General features: G+C 37.5%; 2 protein-coding genes across 2 annotated transcripts; both read right to left on the minus strand.

Annotated features, from left to right (window-relative positions):
* Window positions 1-5,120: 5,120 nt before the first annotated feature.
* LOC137825787 (F-box/LRR-repeat protein 4) lies at window positions 5,121-6,844 on the minus strand. Its single transcript, XM_068631577.1, has one exon. The coding sequence runs from the start codon at window positions 6,635-6,637 to the stop codon at window positions 5,252-5,254; it is 1,386 nt and encodes a 461-aa protein (XP_068487678.1). The 5' UTR covers window positions 6,638-6,844; the 3' UTR covers window positions 5,121-5,251.
* A 6,121-nt stretch (window positions 6,845-12,965) lies between these two features.
* On the minus strand, window positions 12,966-15,374 carry LOC137825023 (uncharacterized). Its single transcript, XM_068630696.1, has one exon. It carries the CDS (start codon window positions 15,372-15,374, stop codon window positions 12,966-12,968), a length of 2,409 nt encoding a protein of 802 aa, XP_068486797.1.
* Between the last annotated feature and the right edge of the window lie 1,600 nt (window positions 15,375-16,974).

Below are 16,974 nucleotides of genomic sequence, written 5' to 3' on the forward strand. Positions count from 1 at the left end.
AAAATATTGCAAACTATTTTCAAACTAGTAGATGACCCTCTTTAAATATCTAATATAAGAATCATTACGAAAAGTTTTTCAAAGTGTTTTAAAATCTCTATTCAACCTCCTCTTCTAAAGCTAATCTTTATATTTCTAGGATCGTGTATGTAAAATGCATTAATAATATATTTATAGGTAGAATGATAGGATATGGACAATTAAAATTGTTTGTTCAGTCTTAAAAGAGATCATAGATCCATTACAAAAAATTTGGTGGAAGAGACCATAAATATGACAAATGTAAGATTGGTTGGATCATAATCAGGTTTAACGAATTATGGTGCGACTTGTTGCACGCAATCATACATATCATGATTCAAACATGTACACCAATATAATACAAATTAAAACAAGTATTCAAAGTTTATGACAAATTATTCATAAAATTGAGTTGAGGTATAAAGATGATTGGTCGTAATAATTGATAAGTGTTTAATTTTAGTAATATTTTATATTAAAATATAAGCACTTATGAGGATTTATTGTTAATTTACATATAAAATAATCCCTAATTTATGAATTTATACTTTTTTATATTTTTTATTATCTTTATTTGAATAAGAGTATTTTATTCCCAAATTTTGGGTTAATTGCAGATTTATAAGGAATAATGTAGATTTGGATTAAAGATTAATGATTTGAGCTAAAAAGATAAAGATGGAAGGTCTCAGACTTGGTAAAAGAAGCAAAGAAAGATTGGGCCTTTTTTATGTTTTATCATTTAGCCCATTAGCGCGACATAGGAAGCTACCTAACCCTAGAAAACTAGGATAAATAGAGGGTTAGAGGTTTAACCCTAGTGTGCCAGATTGAGAGGAAAACACCGTAGAGTGAATTGTAACCCAATTGGGAGAATGGAAGGTGCTAGAAGTATGCGTAGCTAATTCTACCCTTTGGGATTGGGAGTAATATGCTCAAACTCTTATTGAGGTGATATCTTATATATTAATATTCAGTTCTTGATTGATTATTGGTATTGTTGTTTTACTTTTAACTTTCTGTGACAAATTGAGAATCTTAAATCTGATTGAGAGGTATTTTTAGGGTTTGGACCTAAACATCAATAATTAGCATATTTGAGTGCTACGGATAGACTTGAAATGTTAATTGTCATTAACGTCTGAGTGTGATTCTAAGTTGTTTTTATAAATATGCGAGGGATCGATATTTAGGAAAAATTCTTAAGGATTTTATATGCGAGAGATCGATATAAATGAATTTTCTATGGGCATGAATTTTAATCAAAGAACTCAATATTAACATGGTAATCAAAATACATGAGACTGAGAGAGATGAAACTTAATCCCTATTTTTCCAATTGAAGCAACTAATTCTTTGTTTGTTTTCTTATTGACCAATGCCAACACAATCACTTCTAAACTTATGTTGTTATATTTAGCGAATATTGTACTAATTTACCGTTCCTTATGGGATCGATATCCATCCTTAGAGACAATTATTACTTCTGACAAATACGGTACAGTTACCGTAGAAAGTTATCAATAATATAGACAAAATTATGAGCATTAAGAGTAACTCCAAAGATTATCTAAAATTGAGATAAATAAGAATGAAGATGTACATTAGAGAAGAGAGTCTTCCTTGCTATTATCACACACCTCATCACATTAAAAACACATGTCCCAATAATCCTTAAATGTCAACTTTAAATCATTACAAAGTGTTGAACTAATTTCATGTATCATGTTTTCAATTATTTTATCAATAAAATTCTTATTCTTTTACTATTTTATAAAAAAAATAAAATTTGCATCATTCTAATTATCAATCTTTAAATGTCATTACTCGACTAAATGACATAAACAATGCGCAGAATAATTAAGTTTGACAAAAATTAAATTAGTATAATTTAAAAATAAAAAACTAATAACTTGTTATCTTCACAAACTTTGCAAAAAAAACCCTTAGTTTTTCAGTTTTCAATATTTTTTTTTCAGGCTTATACACCGAGATTATGCACACCACATATTTACCACTGGTTTCAATAACATAAAGACTACACAAAAATAGTTGAGAATTGCTTCCTATACCTAATCTTTTTGAATCTGCACCCAACACAGTTTTAAATTTTTTAAAATCTCTTCATTCAAGAAATAAAGATTTTGAAAATAATATATTATAAAAAATAGATCCAAAAAAGATTATTATGTTTTGGGACTAAAATCCAAAAACAAAAGATAAGATCCCATTTTGGATTTAATAAAAAAATTTATTTTAAAAAAAAAAATCCAGAAACAAATTTTAGAAAAAGGGGAATCGAAATGTATTTTTATATGTATCATATTTTATTGAAGGACTTTTTCGTCTTTCCCACTAAAATTGGTACTATGCTCCAGGAAACAATTGCCAAAATAATTAAGGTTGAAAAAAAATAACCTTAATAAACTTAGGGATGGCAAAGCGGGGCGGGCCGTGCGAGCCGGCCTGCGGCCCGCTAGTAAAAAATGCGGGACGGACTGACCTTTTCAACCCGCTAACCCGCATTAGCCCGCAACCCGCGCGGGCCAGCAGCGGGGTGGGGCGGGCTGGCTCGCTAACCCGCAAGAAAAAAAAATTGACACTTAGCAGCAGTAAGGCAACATAATTAGGTTTTCACAAAATTTCAAAGAAAGAAACACAACACAATCGCGTCAATAATGTTTATGTTTAATGTTTTTGAATTAATGTTTATGTTTAATGTTTTGGAATTAGGTATTTTTAATGTTTTGGAAGTGGAAGAATAATGATATTTGATGTTTATCTTAATGTCTAATGTTTGACTATATTTGGAAAGGAAGAAAAAGAATTTAGGTTTGATAGTAACAAATATATAGGTTTAATTTGACAATTTTTTAAGAACAAAATGTAAAAAAAAAAATTAAAAAAAAAAGAACGCGTGCTGGCCCGCAAACCCGCAGGCAGCTCTTATGCGGGGCGGGTTGAGAATTCTAGCCCGCAATAACTTTGCGGGGCGGGCCAACCCGACCTGCATTTTTGCGGGCCAAGCGCGGGGCGGGCCAATGCAGGGCGGGCTGGCCCGCTTTGCCACCCCTAAATAAACCTGAAAAAAAAATTATAAGAGTAACCAAGTTGTCATCAAAAACCTTTTTTTAACTTTGTCATAGTGTTTACAAGTTGACTGCTTCTTCCTGCACCTCCATCATTTCTTCGGTCATCTCTATACATTTTGAAATTCACAAATTTATCTTTCAGTAAAAAAATAAAAATAAAAGTAATATTTTATACTACAGATTACGTAATCCAGAAGTAAAAAATTACCACTTCTGGATTATGTAATCCAAAACATATTTAACCACTAAGAATACTGGATTACATAATCTAAAACTAAGAAAATAAATCTTTCGGATTACGTAATCTGGAAGTCAAAAATTATCACTTATGGATTAGGTAATCTAGAAGGTTTATTTTCTTAAATAAGTTTCAAATTATGTAATCTGGTATATTTAGTAGTTAAATAGATTCTGAATTACGTAATCTAGAAGTAATAATTTTGATTTTTGGATTACATAATTCAGTAAGTTTATTTTTTTAAATAAGTTTTGGATTATGTAATCTAGTATTGTAAGTTGTTAAATAGATTCCCGATTAGATAATTCAAAAATATTATTTTTGAAAGTGATACTTTTTTACTTCTGTGATTTGTAGTGTAAAATATTATTTCTATTTTTATCGTTTTATTGATGATTAATTTTGGAAATTTCAAAAAATTTAAGGAAATGAACTAAAGAAGTGACTGAGGTTCATGAAGAAGGAGTCTTACAAGTTTATCAACATATACACCAATAAATGTTACTCTTGTATTCAACGACATAGCTACTATCATATCAAAGTTGATAAAAATAAATTTACTCTACCAACCAAAATCATTTCAAACAACACATTTTAATCAACTCATTCAATAAATTCATTAGAAATATTTAAAAACTACTATTTCAAATTACAATTAATTAATATTAATGCGTAAATTTAAATAAATTAAACTTAATGATAACAATAATTTCCATTTTTTTAATATAGTTATCAATATATTTGTAATATTTATCCATTTTTATAATAAATTTAAATTTACAATAATAATAACAAATTATCATATTTTATATTGATAACATTCTGGAAAGATCATTCAAATATACCTTTTTAACAAACTAATTTAATATAACTTATATAAAAAAAAATCAAAAAATTATATTAAAAATAAAATTAATTGATAATGTATATATAACTTTTAAATTAAGAATCACAAAATTATTATACTTATTAATAATAATAAATTTTCATTTTTCTAATATAGTAATCAGTATATTATAATGTTGATACATTTTTCTAATAAAATTCAAATAACTATTTAATAATGTTGATACATTTAAATATAGTAATCAGTATATTATAATGTTGATACATTAAGTCAGATTATAATAACTATTTAATAATTATATTACAATGATAATAATATAAATGAATGGTTAATGAAATAAATGAATTTATTTTGAGATTGGATAAAAAAGTAGAGAAAAAGCTGCCTCAACTAATCTCTGATTGCAAGTGAAATCCAAAACATAATTGTGAAACATTGATTTTCACGGCATAATATGGACACTTGGCCAATACAATTTTGTGGAAGTTATGAATCATATCACAGTAGCATGTCAATTCTTACCCAATCAACCTGCAAATTGCTGGATTTCAACTCCTAATTAAATTACATTACAGTTGCAATTTACCATTCCCCCTTCATTAATATACATTTATGATGCATCACCAATATACCTGGATCCTGGTTTCCATACAAGTGGGCTACACAAATCCTTAACACTCTCTTTCTTTCAGGATATTTATAAACAATTAAAATTCACAGTAACATACACTTTTAACAATTAAAAAATAATACAATTTTCATCTCATCCATCAAATTCGTGACAAACTTTCATAAATTTAACATACAGTTTTTTCTTTATTTACTTTAATACAAATAAGGTCATTTTCTTAGCACCTTCCAAATTAACTCCCTCAATTCAAACCGAGACTGAAGACACTAAAATAAATATAGGGATGGGGGATTCAGGAAAGCAATACTTTATTTGATTACAGAAACATGAATGCCGAAATACATTGATCAGGAGTGTGAAGTATACCTGTTGATTTAAAACTTCATAAATGTACACTTGCTTTTTTCACTTTCAATTTCCAATCACACAACAACTTCAATAAACTTAGTGGACGCTGATATTTTGGCAGCATCAGAGAGCTTGCTCCCCTCAACCTCCATTCTCCTCAACCGAGAAGAATTCTTAATAAATAGCTCAATAGCATGAGAATCTATTCCGAAACAGTGCATAATATCCACATTTTGAAGGTGTTTGCAGCTCCTAAGCATGGAAACCACAGCAACACTAGTGAGTCCCTTACATCCTCTCACCCTCAGATCAATCAAACGAATGCACGAAACCAGCATCGAAACAAACTCCTTGTCAAGCAACATTTCGTTATGCGACAAGTCCAGCTTCCTCAACTGCCTCAAATGCTGGCCCAAAGTGGCAAGCAGCCCAGACTCCCTCTCAACCACGTCACAGTTCACCAGGGCTAGTTCTTCAAGCCCGCCGCAAGCTCCGGCAAGGGCCTTCAGGCCCTGCCCGGTTACAAGACAACAGCTTTGAAGCCTGAGACTAGTGAGCTTATTGAAGTTGGCCGCCATCGCTAAGAGATGGCCGTTGTTGAGGTCCAGAGGGAGACGGAGGTCGAATTTGCAAACCTTGGAGCGGCACCGAGTTAAAAATTGCTGCAATCCCTCTCTGCTACCACCATCATGAACCAAGAGAAAATTTAGGAAGTGACAATGTTCCACAAGCTCCAAGAGAACCCCGTACACCACACTCCTGCAAGTTCTGAGCTCAATTTCATGAACTCCGTGCAAGCACTTCACGAAAGAAGAGTAAGGCCCTCCAATACCCTGGCAACTCTGAAGCTTCAGTTTCTTAAGCTTGGTGCATCTTCTCCACAACCAACCCAGCCCCCAATCATCGCTGCGAATCCCCACCACACAAAGACTCTCCAACCCCAACTCCACGTCAAAGTCTTGGCTTTCTTCACCGCTGTTGACCCCACCAGGATTCCCTTGGTCAGGGGACAGGGATATGGACAATTGTTTGAGGCAGGGGAAGGAGGGAACCCAGCTGAGAAATAGGGGCCTGGGGAGGGTGATGCAGAGGGATGTGAGACGGGGGAAGGAGGTGGAGAGAGAAAGGAGGGAGCATAGAGAAAGGGGGGTGGGGCAGAGAGAGAGAGCAAGGAGGTTGGAGCAGGAGGAGGAGATTAGGGAGAGTATGTGTGGGGAGAGAGAGAAGGGTGGAGAGAGGAAGAGAGAGAGGGAGGAGAGGAAGGGGTGGTGGGAGAGGAAGGAGGAGAGAGAAGCGACGGTAAGAGAAGAGTGAGGGGTGAGGCGGAGGGAAAGGGATGTTGTGGAGGAACGGTAGAGGTGAAGCCAGCGCTTGCAGACGAGGGCGACGGAGGAAGAGGAAGAAGGAGGGAGTTTCTGGAAAATTTCTTGCAACAACTCATCGTAGAGGCTCTTCTCCATCTCACCAATTCTCTCTCTCTCTGTCTCTTTGTGTTCTCTAGTTTTCGGTGTTGAGAAATAAACCCATTGTTCTAGGAAGGTCTGGTTTTTTTAAGAGAGAGAGAGAGAAAGAAAGTTGATTAGGTGAGAAGAAGAGAAGTGAGTTTCAAAGAGGCACCTTGCTTTTCACGCGGGAGCAGAGGACGTGCAAGTCACGTCCTTCCCATCAAATACAAAATAGATTACAAAGAAAGTAATAGCTTAAGTGCACCTTAAAATTTGAAAAGAAATTAATAATTATTCACATCCACTTCAAAAAATTAAATTCAGCTTCATTTAATCTAAAAATTTATATTCATAAGTTTACCAGTTATACATAAATATAAAATTTCTATACTTTCAACTAATAAAAAATTTATTAGTATAGTTTTTAAAATCACTTATCATAAGAATTAACAGAATAAGAACGATATACTTACGCTTTTAACTTATCACCAAAAATCACTATTAGAATTGTGATTTGTTAACTAATGATAGAACAAAGAAAATGAAGTTTGTTTTCTCTTCATCTAAGTTTTTTGATAAAGATTTTCATGGAATAGAAAGCAATTTCCACTTCTTTTTATTATTAAGAAAATACAATAAAACATTTAAAATACATTAATGAAAAAATAAATTTGAGTAATGTTTTTAGCAAGTCAAATTTAATTAAAAATACTCAAATAGAAGTTAATTATATTTCTTATTGTTCATGGACAAGTTTAACATGCAAAATTTAGTTCATAAAAATATATATTTTTTTAGAAATAATTAATGATATAAAATAAATGTAGCTTATCATAGTAATATACGTCTAATAATTGTACTCTATGTCTAATTATGTGTAAATGAAATTCAATGTTTAATTTTTATTGTGGTCAAAAAAATAATTTCTTATTTTTTACATACAAAATATCTCTCAACTGATACTTTTGAATTTAATTTATCCAAAACATGAAAATCATTCAAATAAAATTTCCCTTTCAAAATTAAATATTTTTTCATATATAATTAAAAACATTTTATTAACATATTTAATTAAAAACATTTTATTAACATATTTAATTAAAAACATTTTATTAACATATTTAATTGTATTTAACTTTTGTTATATATAATCAAATCAAGTTAATCTAAGATGAAACACTGAAACACAGAATATGAGGATAATCATATCTTTCCTTTAACAAAATATGAAATAAAAAGATTTATCGTAAACAAATTCTTATAATGAACGCAATTTTCAAAAACAACAGGTGTACATGTCTGGATAGCTACCAAAATCACTTGTGATTTTTAAAAACATCCAAAAATTTAAAATAATAATTTATTCTAAATTATAAAAAATTTCGACTTGGTGCTGGTATAGAAGTTATGGTATCGTGGTGGATGCGAGTGGGTTTTCATCCCATGCTCCCTTGTCCAGTAGGGTTTGTGACACCTTTCACAACAATATTCAAAATCAAATCATAAAAAAACTATTCCATATAGAAAACATGCTAACTATTTTTCTCTTTCACTACAATATAATAAAACCTCTTTTTCCACACATTCATTCTGTGTTATTCACAGCCACACAACCTCCTTGCATTCATTTTGTGTTATTCACAGCCGCAGAAGCCACTCGCTCCTAGAAATGAGGCTTTCGTTTTAAACCATGATAAAATAAAATTGTAGTTCCTTGCATTTTACTTTAAATTGGTACTTAAGATTTTAAAAGTTTGAGCGTAATTAAAATTGTTATTTCTTATAGCTTTTTTAATTTATAACTTCGTATAAACTATTTCTCATGCTGTTTGTTTAAAGGTGAATAATTTTGTCGATTTTTATTTTATAGTTGTTCTTAGTGAGAAGTTCAGAGTTATAAGCTGAGTTGTGGAAAAGAAAACAAAATCCCTTTGTTGAGTTAGAGATTATTTATGGATGAGTTTTGGTAACAATGTTTGAATATCGAGTAAAAGTTTATTTACACAAATATTTTTTAATATTTAAGTCAGTAAGACTAATAATGAAAATAACAAGAAAATTATAACATTTTTTTATAAATGTATGCATTTATAAGTTTTTGGATTTGTATAACATAAGATTTTTTTTTTTTTGTGTTAATTGTACTTCACTTGTCGAGTACTTAATTATTGAATTTGATTTGGTTATGTAAGATAAGTGGATATTATTTTTATTCTGATAAGCTTGAGAGTAGGTAGGTACAAGACTCCACTCTCAAAAGTTGATTAAATGAAGTTTTAAACAAGTGGAGAATTAGTTCACATTCTTTGTAGCGAAGAGTACTTCCGGTTGGGCATCCAACAGGTAGCTTGTCTGCACGATACGTCACTGGAGGACGACCGCTATGACATTGAGAAAGTGGTGGTCGAAGGAAAACTAGTGCCGACCAATCCTGGCGACATCAATGAAGAGGCTGAGGCGGAAACTCCGGGACCACAACCGGACGCCTCGTTCGAAGAATTAATGAATATGCCATAAGTAATTGCTGGACCCGGCATGTGGGCGTCGTACAATAGTTTTATTTTGGATTTGCTGATTGACCGGATTGATATTTGTGAACCTTGTAAGTAGATTTTATTAAGTTGGATGCCGGCCTAGGCGTAGTTGATTTCATTAGCAACAATGCGAGTTAATCCTGATGCCGAACGAGGCATAAGTAATTGCAAAATAAGTGAATTCTGATGCCGAACGAGGCGTAAATAAGCTTGACTACGTTAAAGTAATGGTAATGCGTATGCTGAACGAGGCATAAATAATTTTCTTTAAAGTAATAAGTTAATTTGGATGCCGAACGAGGCATAAATAACTTTCTTTAAAGTAACAAGTTAATTTGGATGCCGGACGAGGCATAAATAATCCTTATTACTTTAAAGTAATAAGTTAATTTGGATGCCGAACGAGGCATAAATAACCCTGATTACGTTAAAGTAATGTTAATTCGGATGCCGGACGAGGCATAAATAACCCTGATTAGGTTTAGTTCAGATGCCGAACGAGGCATAAACAATCCTTATTGCGTTAAAGTAATGTTTATTCGGATGCCGGACGAGGCATAAATAACCCTGATTGGGTTTAATTCAGATGCCGAACGAGGCATTAATAATCCTTATCACGTTAAAGTAGTTTATTCGGATGCCGAACGAGGCATAAATAACCCTGATTACGTTTAAGTAATGTTAATTCGGTTGCCGGACGAGACTGATTTTATTTTATAGTGCCTCGTTAAAACCTTCTCGGTCGTAAACCCTCCTTAGGGAAAAACCGATCGAGCGAGGAAAGAGTACACTTTTTATTAAGTTCAACTGTAATAAAATTTGAGATGCGTGGCATTCCACGTTCTCGGTATGTCTTTCCCAGATAAATGTTCTAAGTAATAGGCTCCACCGGCTGTCGTATCTACTATGCGGAAAGGTCCTTCCCAATTGCTAGAGAACTTGCCTCCTTCCTTCCGAGCGCTGCTCCGCATTCGCCATACTAAGTCGCCTTTGTGGAACAATCTTGGTTTAACTTTGGAGTTGTATCGTCTGGCCGCCCGAATTTTGCATGCTTCTTCTCTAATTCTACACTTGTCCCGGAGTTCGTTGATGAGATCGAGGCCGACCGAGAGGCTTTCCTTGTTTAGATCAAGATCAAGGGTTTGCCGGCGGAGAGAGGGTTTGCCAATCTCGACGGGGATCATAGCTTCAGTGCCATACGTTAGGCTGTACGGCGTTTCTTGTGTAGTCGTCTGAGGAGTACAGCGATATGCCCATAAGACTTCTAAGAGTTCTTCAGTCCAGTTGCCCTTTGCTGGGCCGAGACGTTTCTTCAGTTCGTTCAAAATGACCTTGTTTGCAGCTTCTGCTTGTCCGTTTGTTTGCGGATGTTCGACTGAACTAGCGATGTGTTTGATGTGGAGCTTCTCGTAAAATTCAGCTAACGTTCGGTCGGTGAATTGCCGACCGTTATCGGTGATGATGATTTGTGGAAGCCCGAAGCGGCAAACGATATTTTTCCATACGAAATTTTGAACATTGCGGGCGGTGATTGCAGTCAGGGGCTCGGCTTCGATCCACTTGGTGAAGTAATCAATGCCGACTAGTAAGAATTTACACTGGCCTTTACCGGGGGCGAAAGGACCAATGATGTCCATACCCCATTGGACGAACGGCCAAGGTGATAACATAAAATGGAGTTCCTCAGGCTTTTGATGGGACAAAGTGCCAAACTCTTGGCATTTAAGACATTTTTGGACGAAATTGGTGCAGTCACCTTGGACGGTCGGCCAGTAGTATCCGGCCCGGAATACCTTGGCAGCCATTGTCCGTGCGCCGGAGTGAGTTCCGCAAATTCCTTCGTGCAACTCTTGGATGACATAGGAAGCTTGGTCTGGTGTCAAACATTTAAGGAGTGGTTGGGTATAACCTCGGCGATAAAGGTCGTCGCCGATTAAGACAAAACGGGCAGCCTGCAGCTTCATGGTTTTTTCGCCGAGAGGACTACATGTGCCGTCGAGTAAATATTGCTTGATTGGGGTAATCCAAGTAGATTCCGCATCGGTCGTTAGGCATTCCTGTAGGTCGATGCTTGGGTGTGCAAGCGTAACATGGATGACCGACCGATGCATTCCTTTACACTTCGTGGTTGCTAACCGGGACAGGGCGTCCGCGCGAGTATTGTGATCGCGTCGAACATGCTACATAGAAATTTCAGAAAAGGTGCTCATCGACTGTTTGACTAAGTGATAATATCGCTGTAAAAAGCTTTCTCGGACTTCATATTCGTCATTAAGTTGACCGATGACTAGCCTGGAATCACTTTTACAAATTAACTTAGTGATTTCCAATTCTTGAGCGAGGCGTAGACCGGCTAAAATGGCTTCATATTCGGCCTGATTGTTTGAAGTTTTGAAGTCAAATTTTAGGGCTTGCTCGATGACAATCTCGCCGGGACCTTCCAAAACGACTCCAGCGCCACACGACCTTTCGTTGGAGGAGCCGTCCATGTATAGGACCCACGATGAGTGTTCAGTCTCGGCTGAGGAAGGAGTGAGTTCGGCTGCGAAATCAGCAAGAGCTTGCGACTTGATGGCCCCTCGTGGTTGGTACTGAATATGGAATTCGGACAGTTCTATCGTCCATCCGATCATTCGTCCGGCTAAATCTGGTTTAGTGAGAATTTTTACGATGGGGTAATTTGTCCGAACAATAATACGATGATTTTGAAAATACATCCGCATTCGTCGGGCGGTAATAACGAGAGCCATAGCTACTTTTTCGATCGTTTGGTATCGGATTTCGGCGCCATGGAGGGTGCGGCTGACGAAATAAACTGGTCGTTCTTCCAAATTAATTTCTTGCACTAAGACCGAACTGACGGCTTCGTGTGAAACAGCGAGGTAGACTATAATGGGCTCTCGGACGTCCGGTTTCTGGATGACCGGCGGGGAAGATAGAAAAGTTTTCAATTGGAGGAAAATTTCTTCGCCTTCGGTCGACCATTCAAAGCGGGATGCTTTTTTCAATAGTCGGACGATGGGTCTCGTTTGTTCGGCAAGTTTAGGAACAAATCTGGATAAAGTGGTGAATCGGCCGATAAGTCTCTGAATTTCCTGAATGGAGTTGGGACTTCTCATTTCGGAGATAGCTTTACATTTCTCGGGGTTAGCTTCGATGCCTCTATGAGTTAGCATAAAACCTAAGAACTTCCCCCCCTCGACGCCGAACGCACACTTGTCAGGATTGAGTCGCATCTGGTGTTGGCGGAGGGCCTGAAAAACTTCTTTTAGGTCAGCAATGTGTTGTTTGCATGAGTCGGACTTGACAACAATGTCATCGACATAGACTTCAACATTCCTGCCGATCATGTCGTGGAATACATGGTCCATTAGTCTTTGATAAGTGGCCCCGACATTTTTGAGTCCGAAGGGCATAACTTCATAGTAGAAGTTATTGGAATCAGTCATGAAGGCTGTCTTCTTTCGGTCGGCCGGGTGCATTTGGATTTGATTATAACCTGAGTAGGCGTCAAGGAAACTGAGGATGTGATGTCCGGCTGCTCCATCAACGAGACGATCAATGGTAGGTAGAGGGTAAGAGTCTTTTGGACATGCCTTATTGAGGTCCGTGTAATCAACACACATTCGCCATTTTCCGTTTGCTTTCTTTACCATAACAACGTTGGCGAGCCATGTGGTGTAATGGGCTTTCCGAATGAATCCAGCTTGTAATAATTTATCTGCTTCGTCACGTGCGGCTTGACGTCGTTCCTCGCCTACATGTCTTTTCATTTGAGCTATTGGCCTAGCTTCTTTATACAGTGATAGTCAGTGAGTGATAACCTGTGGGACTACGCCAGGCATATCTGCGGCCGTCCAGGCGAACAGGTCGGCATTTTTAACGAGTGTCGTTCCGATGGCCGTTCGGTCGTCCGGCTTCAGCGAAGTGCTAATGTGCGTAGTGTGGCGATCATCGCGAAGCGGGAATGGATGCAAGTCTTCTCCTGCTTCCATACGAGGATCGTCCATACGAGGGTCGAGGTCAACAAGGGCTATCATCTGACGACGGGACATGTGCCGTCCGGAACGCCGAGTGAGGGATCGTCCTCGTTTTTGTGGGACTCGGTCGTCCGGATTGGTTGTGTAGAGTCGTCGAGTTGGCTCACTTTTCAAACTTGCGACATAACATTCTCTAGCGGTTTTTTGATCGACATGGATGGTTGCAATGTCGTTAGTGGCCGAAGGGAATTTCATGGCTAAGTGTGGGGTGGAGACAATGGCTTTTAATCTGTTGATGGACGGTCGGCCGAGCAGGATGTTGTAGGAAGTCTGGGCGTTAACTAGTAGATATCGTACGTTTATTGTTTTGTGGAGACCGTCTTCGTCACCAAAGGTTGTATATAAGTCTATATACCCCTTAGTGTCGACCCGTTCACCTGAGAACCCTACAATTTGTTCGTTATGGGGTTGAATATCTGATTCTGGGATACGCATTTTCTTGAAAATTTCCCAGTATAATATGTCGACCGAGCTACCTTGGTCGACCAAGGTTTTGGCGATTGCGAACTTGTCAATTTCTACAGTGATTACCATAGGGTCGTCCTGGGCTGGATCTATAGCTGTAAAGTCATCGTCAGTGAAGGTGATCGGAGGTATGTGTGGACGCCTCCTTGTGGTAGCATGAGCGGACTGGATGTCCCTGAGATGTTTCTTTCGGGCGGAATTTGAGCACCCACCACCGGCAAAGCCTCCAGCTATATAATTTGCTTCGTGGTTCGGTTCGCCCAAGTTAACGGGTCCAGCAATCATGTTGATGACTTCGCGGACTCGTTGGCGAGGACGGGTGTTTCGGTCGGGACTTGTGCTGCGGGCGCGTGTACGCCGAACGGGGCTTTCACTGCGTTTCCGCGAAGCCTGGTTATGGTCGGTTCGGCGTTTGTAATCGTTACGGTATGACCGGTCGACACCACGAGATGAACGGTCGGTACTCCGTGGTGGGGATCTTGAATTTCTTGTCCTCTTAACGAACTGTCTCAAATGACCAGCCTGGATGAGCTCTTCGATTTTGTCTTTCAACGCCTGACATCCTTCGGTCGTGTGGCCGAAGTTTCGATGGTATTGACAATGCTTAGCGGTGTCTGCATTCGGTGGCGTTTGATATTGCTTCAATATCGGGATTAAGTCTGTTTGTAGTGCTTCATCTAGGGCTCGTCCCCTCGGCAGAGTTAAGGGGGTATAACTGTTAAACCTGGGGATTCGGCCTCCTCTGCTCCGGTCGGATCTTGGAGTGATTCGGACGGTTCGTTCGGTCTCGACTTCTCTTTCTTTGTTCGGGGTTTGATCTTTGAGGACTCCAGATCCGACGGTTTTGAACCGTTGGTGGTAATCGATGTGTTCTTCGATTTGCATGAATTTGGTTGCTCGAGTTCGAAGGTCTTCCATGTCTTGAGGCGGCTTCTTGATGAGACTTTTAGTAAAACGGCTCGGCCGGATGGCCGAGACCAAATGGTGCAATGCAACTTCTTGCTTGAGTCCTTGGATGTGCATACATGCTTTGTTGAACCTATCTAGAAAAGTTCTGAGAGATTCACCTTTTTCTTGTTGTACCGCTAGGAGAGACATGGAGGACATGTGATGCGGTCGGCTGGTGGCATATTGAGTGGAGAATTTTACAGCTAAGATGTCAAAGTCGTCAATGGAGTTTGGAGGCAGCTCTGTAAACCAAGTGAGAGGTTCTCCCTGAAGGGACGTGGGGAATACTTTACACCACACATTATTATCTGTGGTATACAAAGTCATTTGTGTCTTGTACACATTTAAATGCTCGTCCGGGTCGGTCGAGCCGTCATAGAGTTTAATAGCGAGACCTCTCCATTTGTCAGGAAGTGGTGTGGTGATAATTTCGTCTGTAAAAGGATGACCCCTTTTACTGGACTTTCGTTCGACTGTTTCAGCTCTGGAAGCAGGATTGGTATTGGTCGGTGTAGGTATGAGAGAGGCGGTTCGGTCGGCCATATGGGATTGGCCTTCTCGTTCGGGATTATCGACCTGTTGCTGGAGTCGTGTATTCTGCTCTCTCAATAAGGCGATTTCTTCTTCTTGGCGGCGTCTATCTTCTTCATGTTGGCGATGGTCTTCCATCCCCTTTTGTCGCAGTTCCTCCATCTGAGCTTGGAGGGTTTGAATCATAGTCATCTGTTCTGCCATAGCGTCGTTGTTGTTTCTTGTCGCAACCATTATATCTTCAAAAAGTTGAAGATTTGCCTCGGCCCCACGGTGGGCGCCAATTGTACCTGAGTAGAGAGATGGGGCCCAGGCACGGTCGGTTGATGTAGTGTAGTTGCTGACGTGTCGGTCTTCTTCTCTTTAGGTCGGTCGCTCCTTCTTGGTGTCTCCTTCGGTCGGGCGGGGGAGGGTACCTGCGAAGGCACTCCGACGCTCAAGTAAGTGTGAGATTCTAAGTGTGGTTTAGTCAGTGAGTGAAAAACGTACCTTTCTCTGGCTTAAGCACATATTTATAGGATTGCCTAATGGGCTTTCTATTCCTTGGGCTCAGGGTAGTTGTGGATAGGTCCTGTCAATCGTGCTCCGAAATGTCCGGGGAACATATCTTCTTTAAACGCGCATTCCTTATTCTTCGGAGGTGTATCTTAACCACTTTTAGTTGTCATACATGCCTCACATTTATTGTGGCTTCAGTCGGTCGGCCAGGTTCGTCCGGTGCCTACCGATACAGGTAGGTACAAGACTCCACTCTCAAAAGTTGATTAAATGAAGTTTTAAACAAGTGAAGAATTAGTTCACATTCTTTGTAGGGATAACCAAGTTTTGTATAGGATTGACTTTTTTCACAATCGACTTATATATGGCTGACCTTTTGCGAATGATAGCTAAACATGTTTGAAAGTTTTTCAAATTATCCATAAGAACTTTAAATTTTTTACCATAAATAAATAAGTGTATATTTTTAACTAACTCAAACACAACTTTAAAGTAGGTTGGGTGTCGTTCCCAATATTAGAGGTGGCAATGCGGGCTCATTCATTCTACATAAGTACATCTTACGTTTGGTCCGTCCCACATAAGGAGTATGGACTTATTTCATTGGTTCGCCCGCATAAGAGGTAGTCCGTGAGACTGTGGATCAGCCCGCATAAGGAAAATATTTTAAAAAAAATTATTAATTATAAAAAAAACCTAGTTCTGCTGTTAAAAAGTAAAATTTTATTGTTTTAATTTATTCAATTAGGATAAAAATATGAATTCAAATGAGGATTGTTAAAAGGTTTGATTAAAAATAATTAGTTTTTGTTTTGTATCTATTTTCTATTTTCCCTATTTATATATGTAAATGTATATGGGTATCTTATTAAAGTTTTGCTACAAAATATTTTAATGACGATAACTAATTTTTTAATGAGTATCTTATTGAAATAGCTCTTTATATTATTATTTTTTATTAACAAATTTTAAATATAAGACTTTACTTAAAACTAAATCCACTATCACTCTTAATATTAACTTTTTTAAATGATTAAAATAAAAATATTCTTTTTTTTAGTATATTAAGTTGAATGTTTTTAAAATAAAATAAGATAAAGGTCACACGGTAACAATGGGTGAGTGGGGTATGATTTTTTTTTTTACAAAAAAATAAAATAATTATTTTTTTTATTTATGCGGGACAGGCCTAAGCGGGTCGGCGGACTAGATTAGTGAACCCACCCCGCGCTTTTTGGTAGCGGACTATGGGCCGACCCGCATGGCCCACCTTGTATTGTCATCCCTACCCAATATGGTCCAGTCTTCATCATTTATATTTCTTCATTCAAAAAAT

Source organism: Phaseolus vulgaris, chromosome 8, assembly GCF_000499845.2.
Source record: "Phaseolus vulgaris cultivar G19833 chromosome 8, P. vulgaris v2.0, whole genome shotgun sequence".
Classification (NCBI taxonomy): domain Eukaryota; kingdom Viridiplantae; phylum Streptophyta; class Magnoliopsida; order Fabales; family Fabaceae; genus Phaseolus; species Phaseolus vulgaris.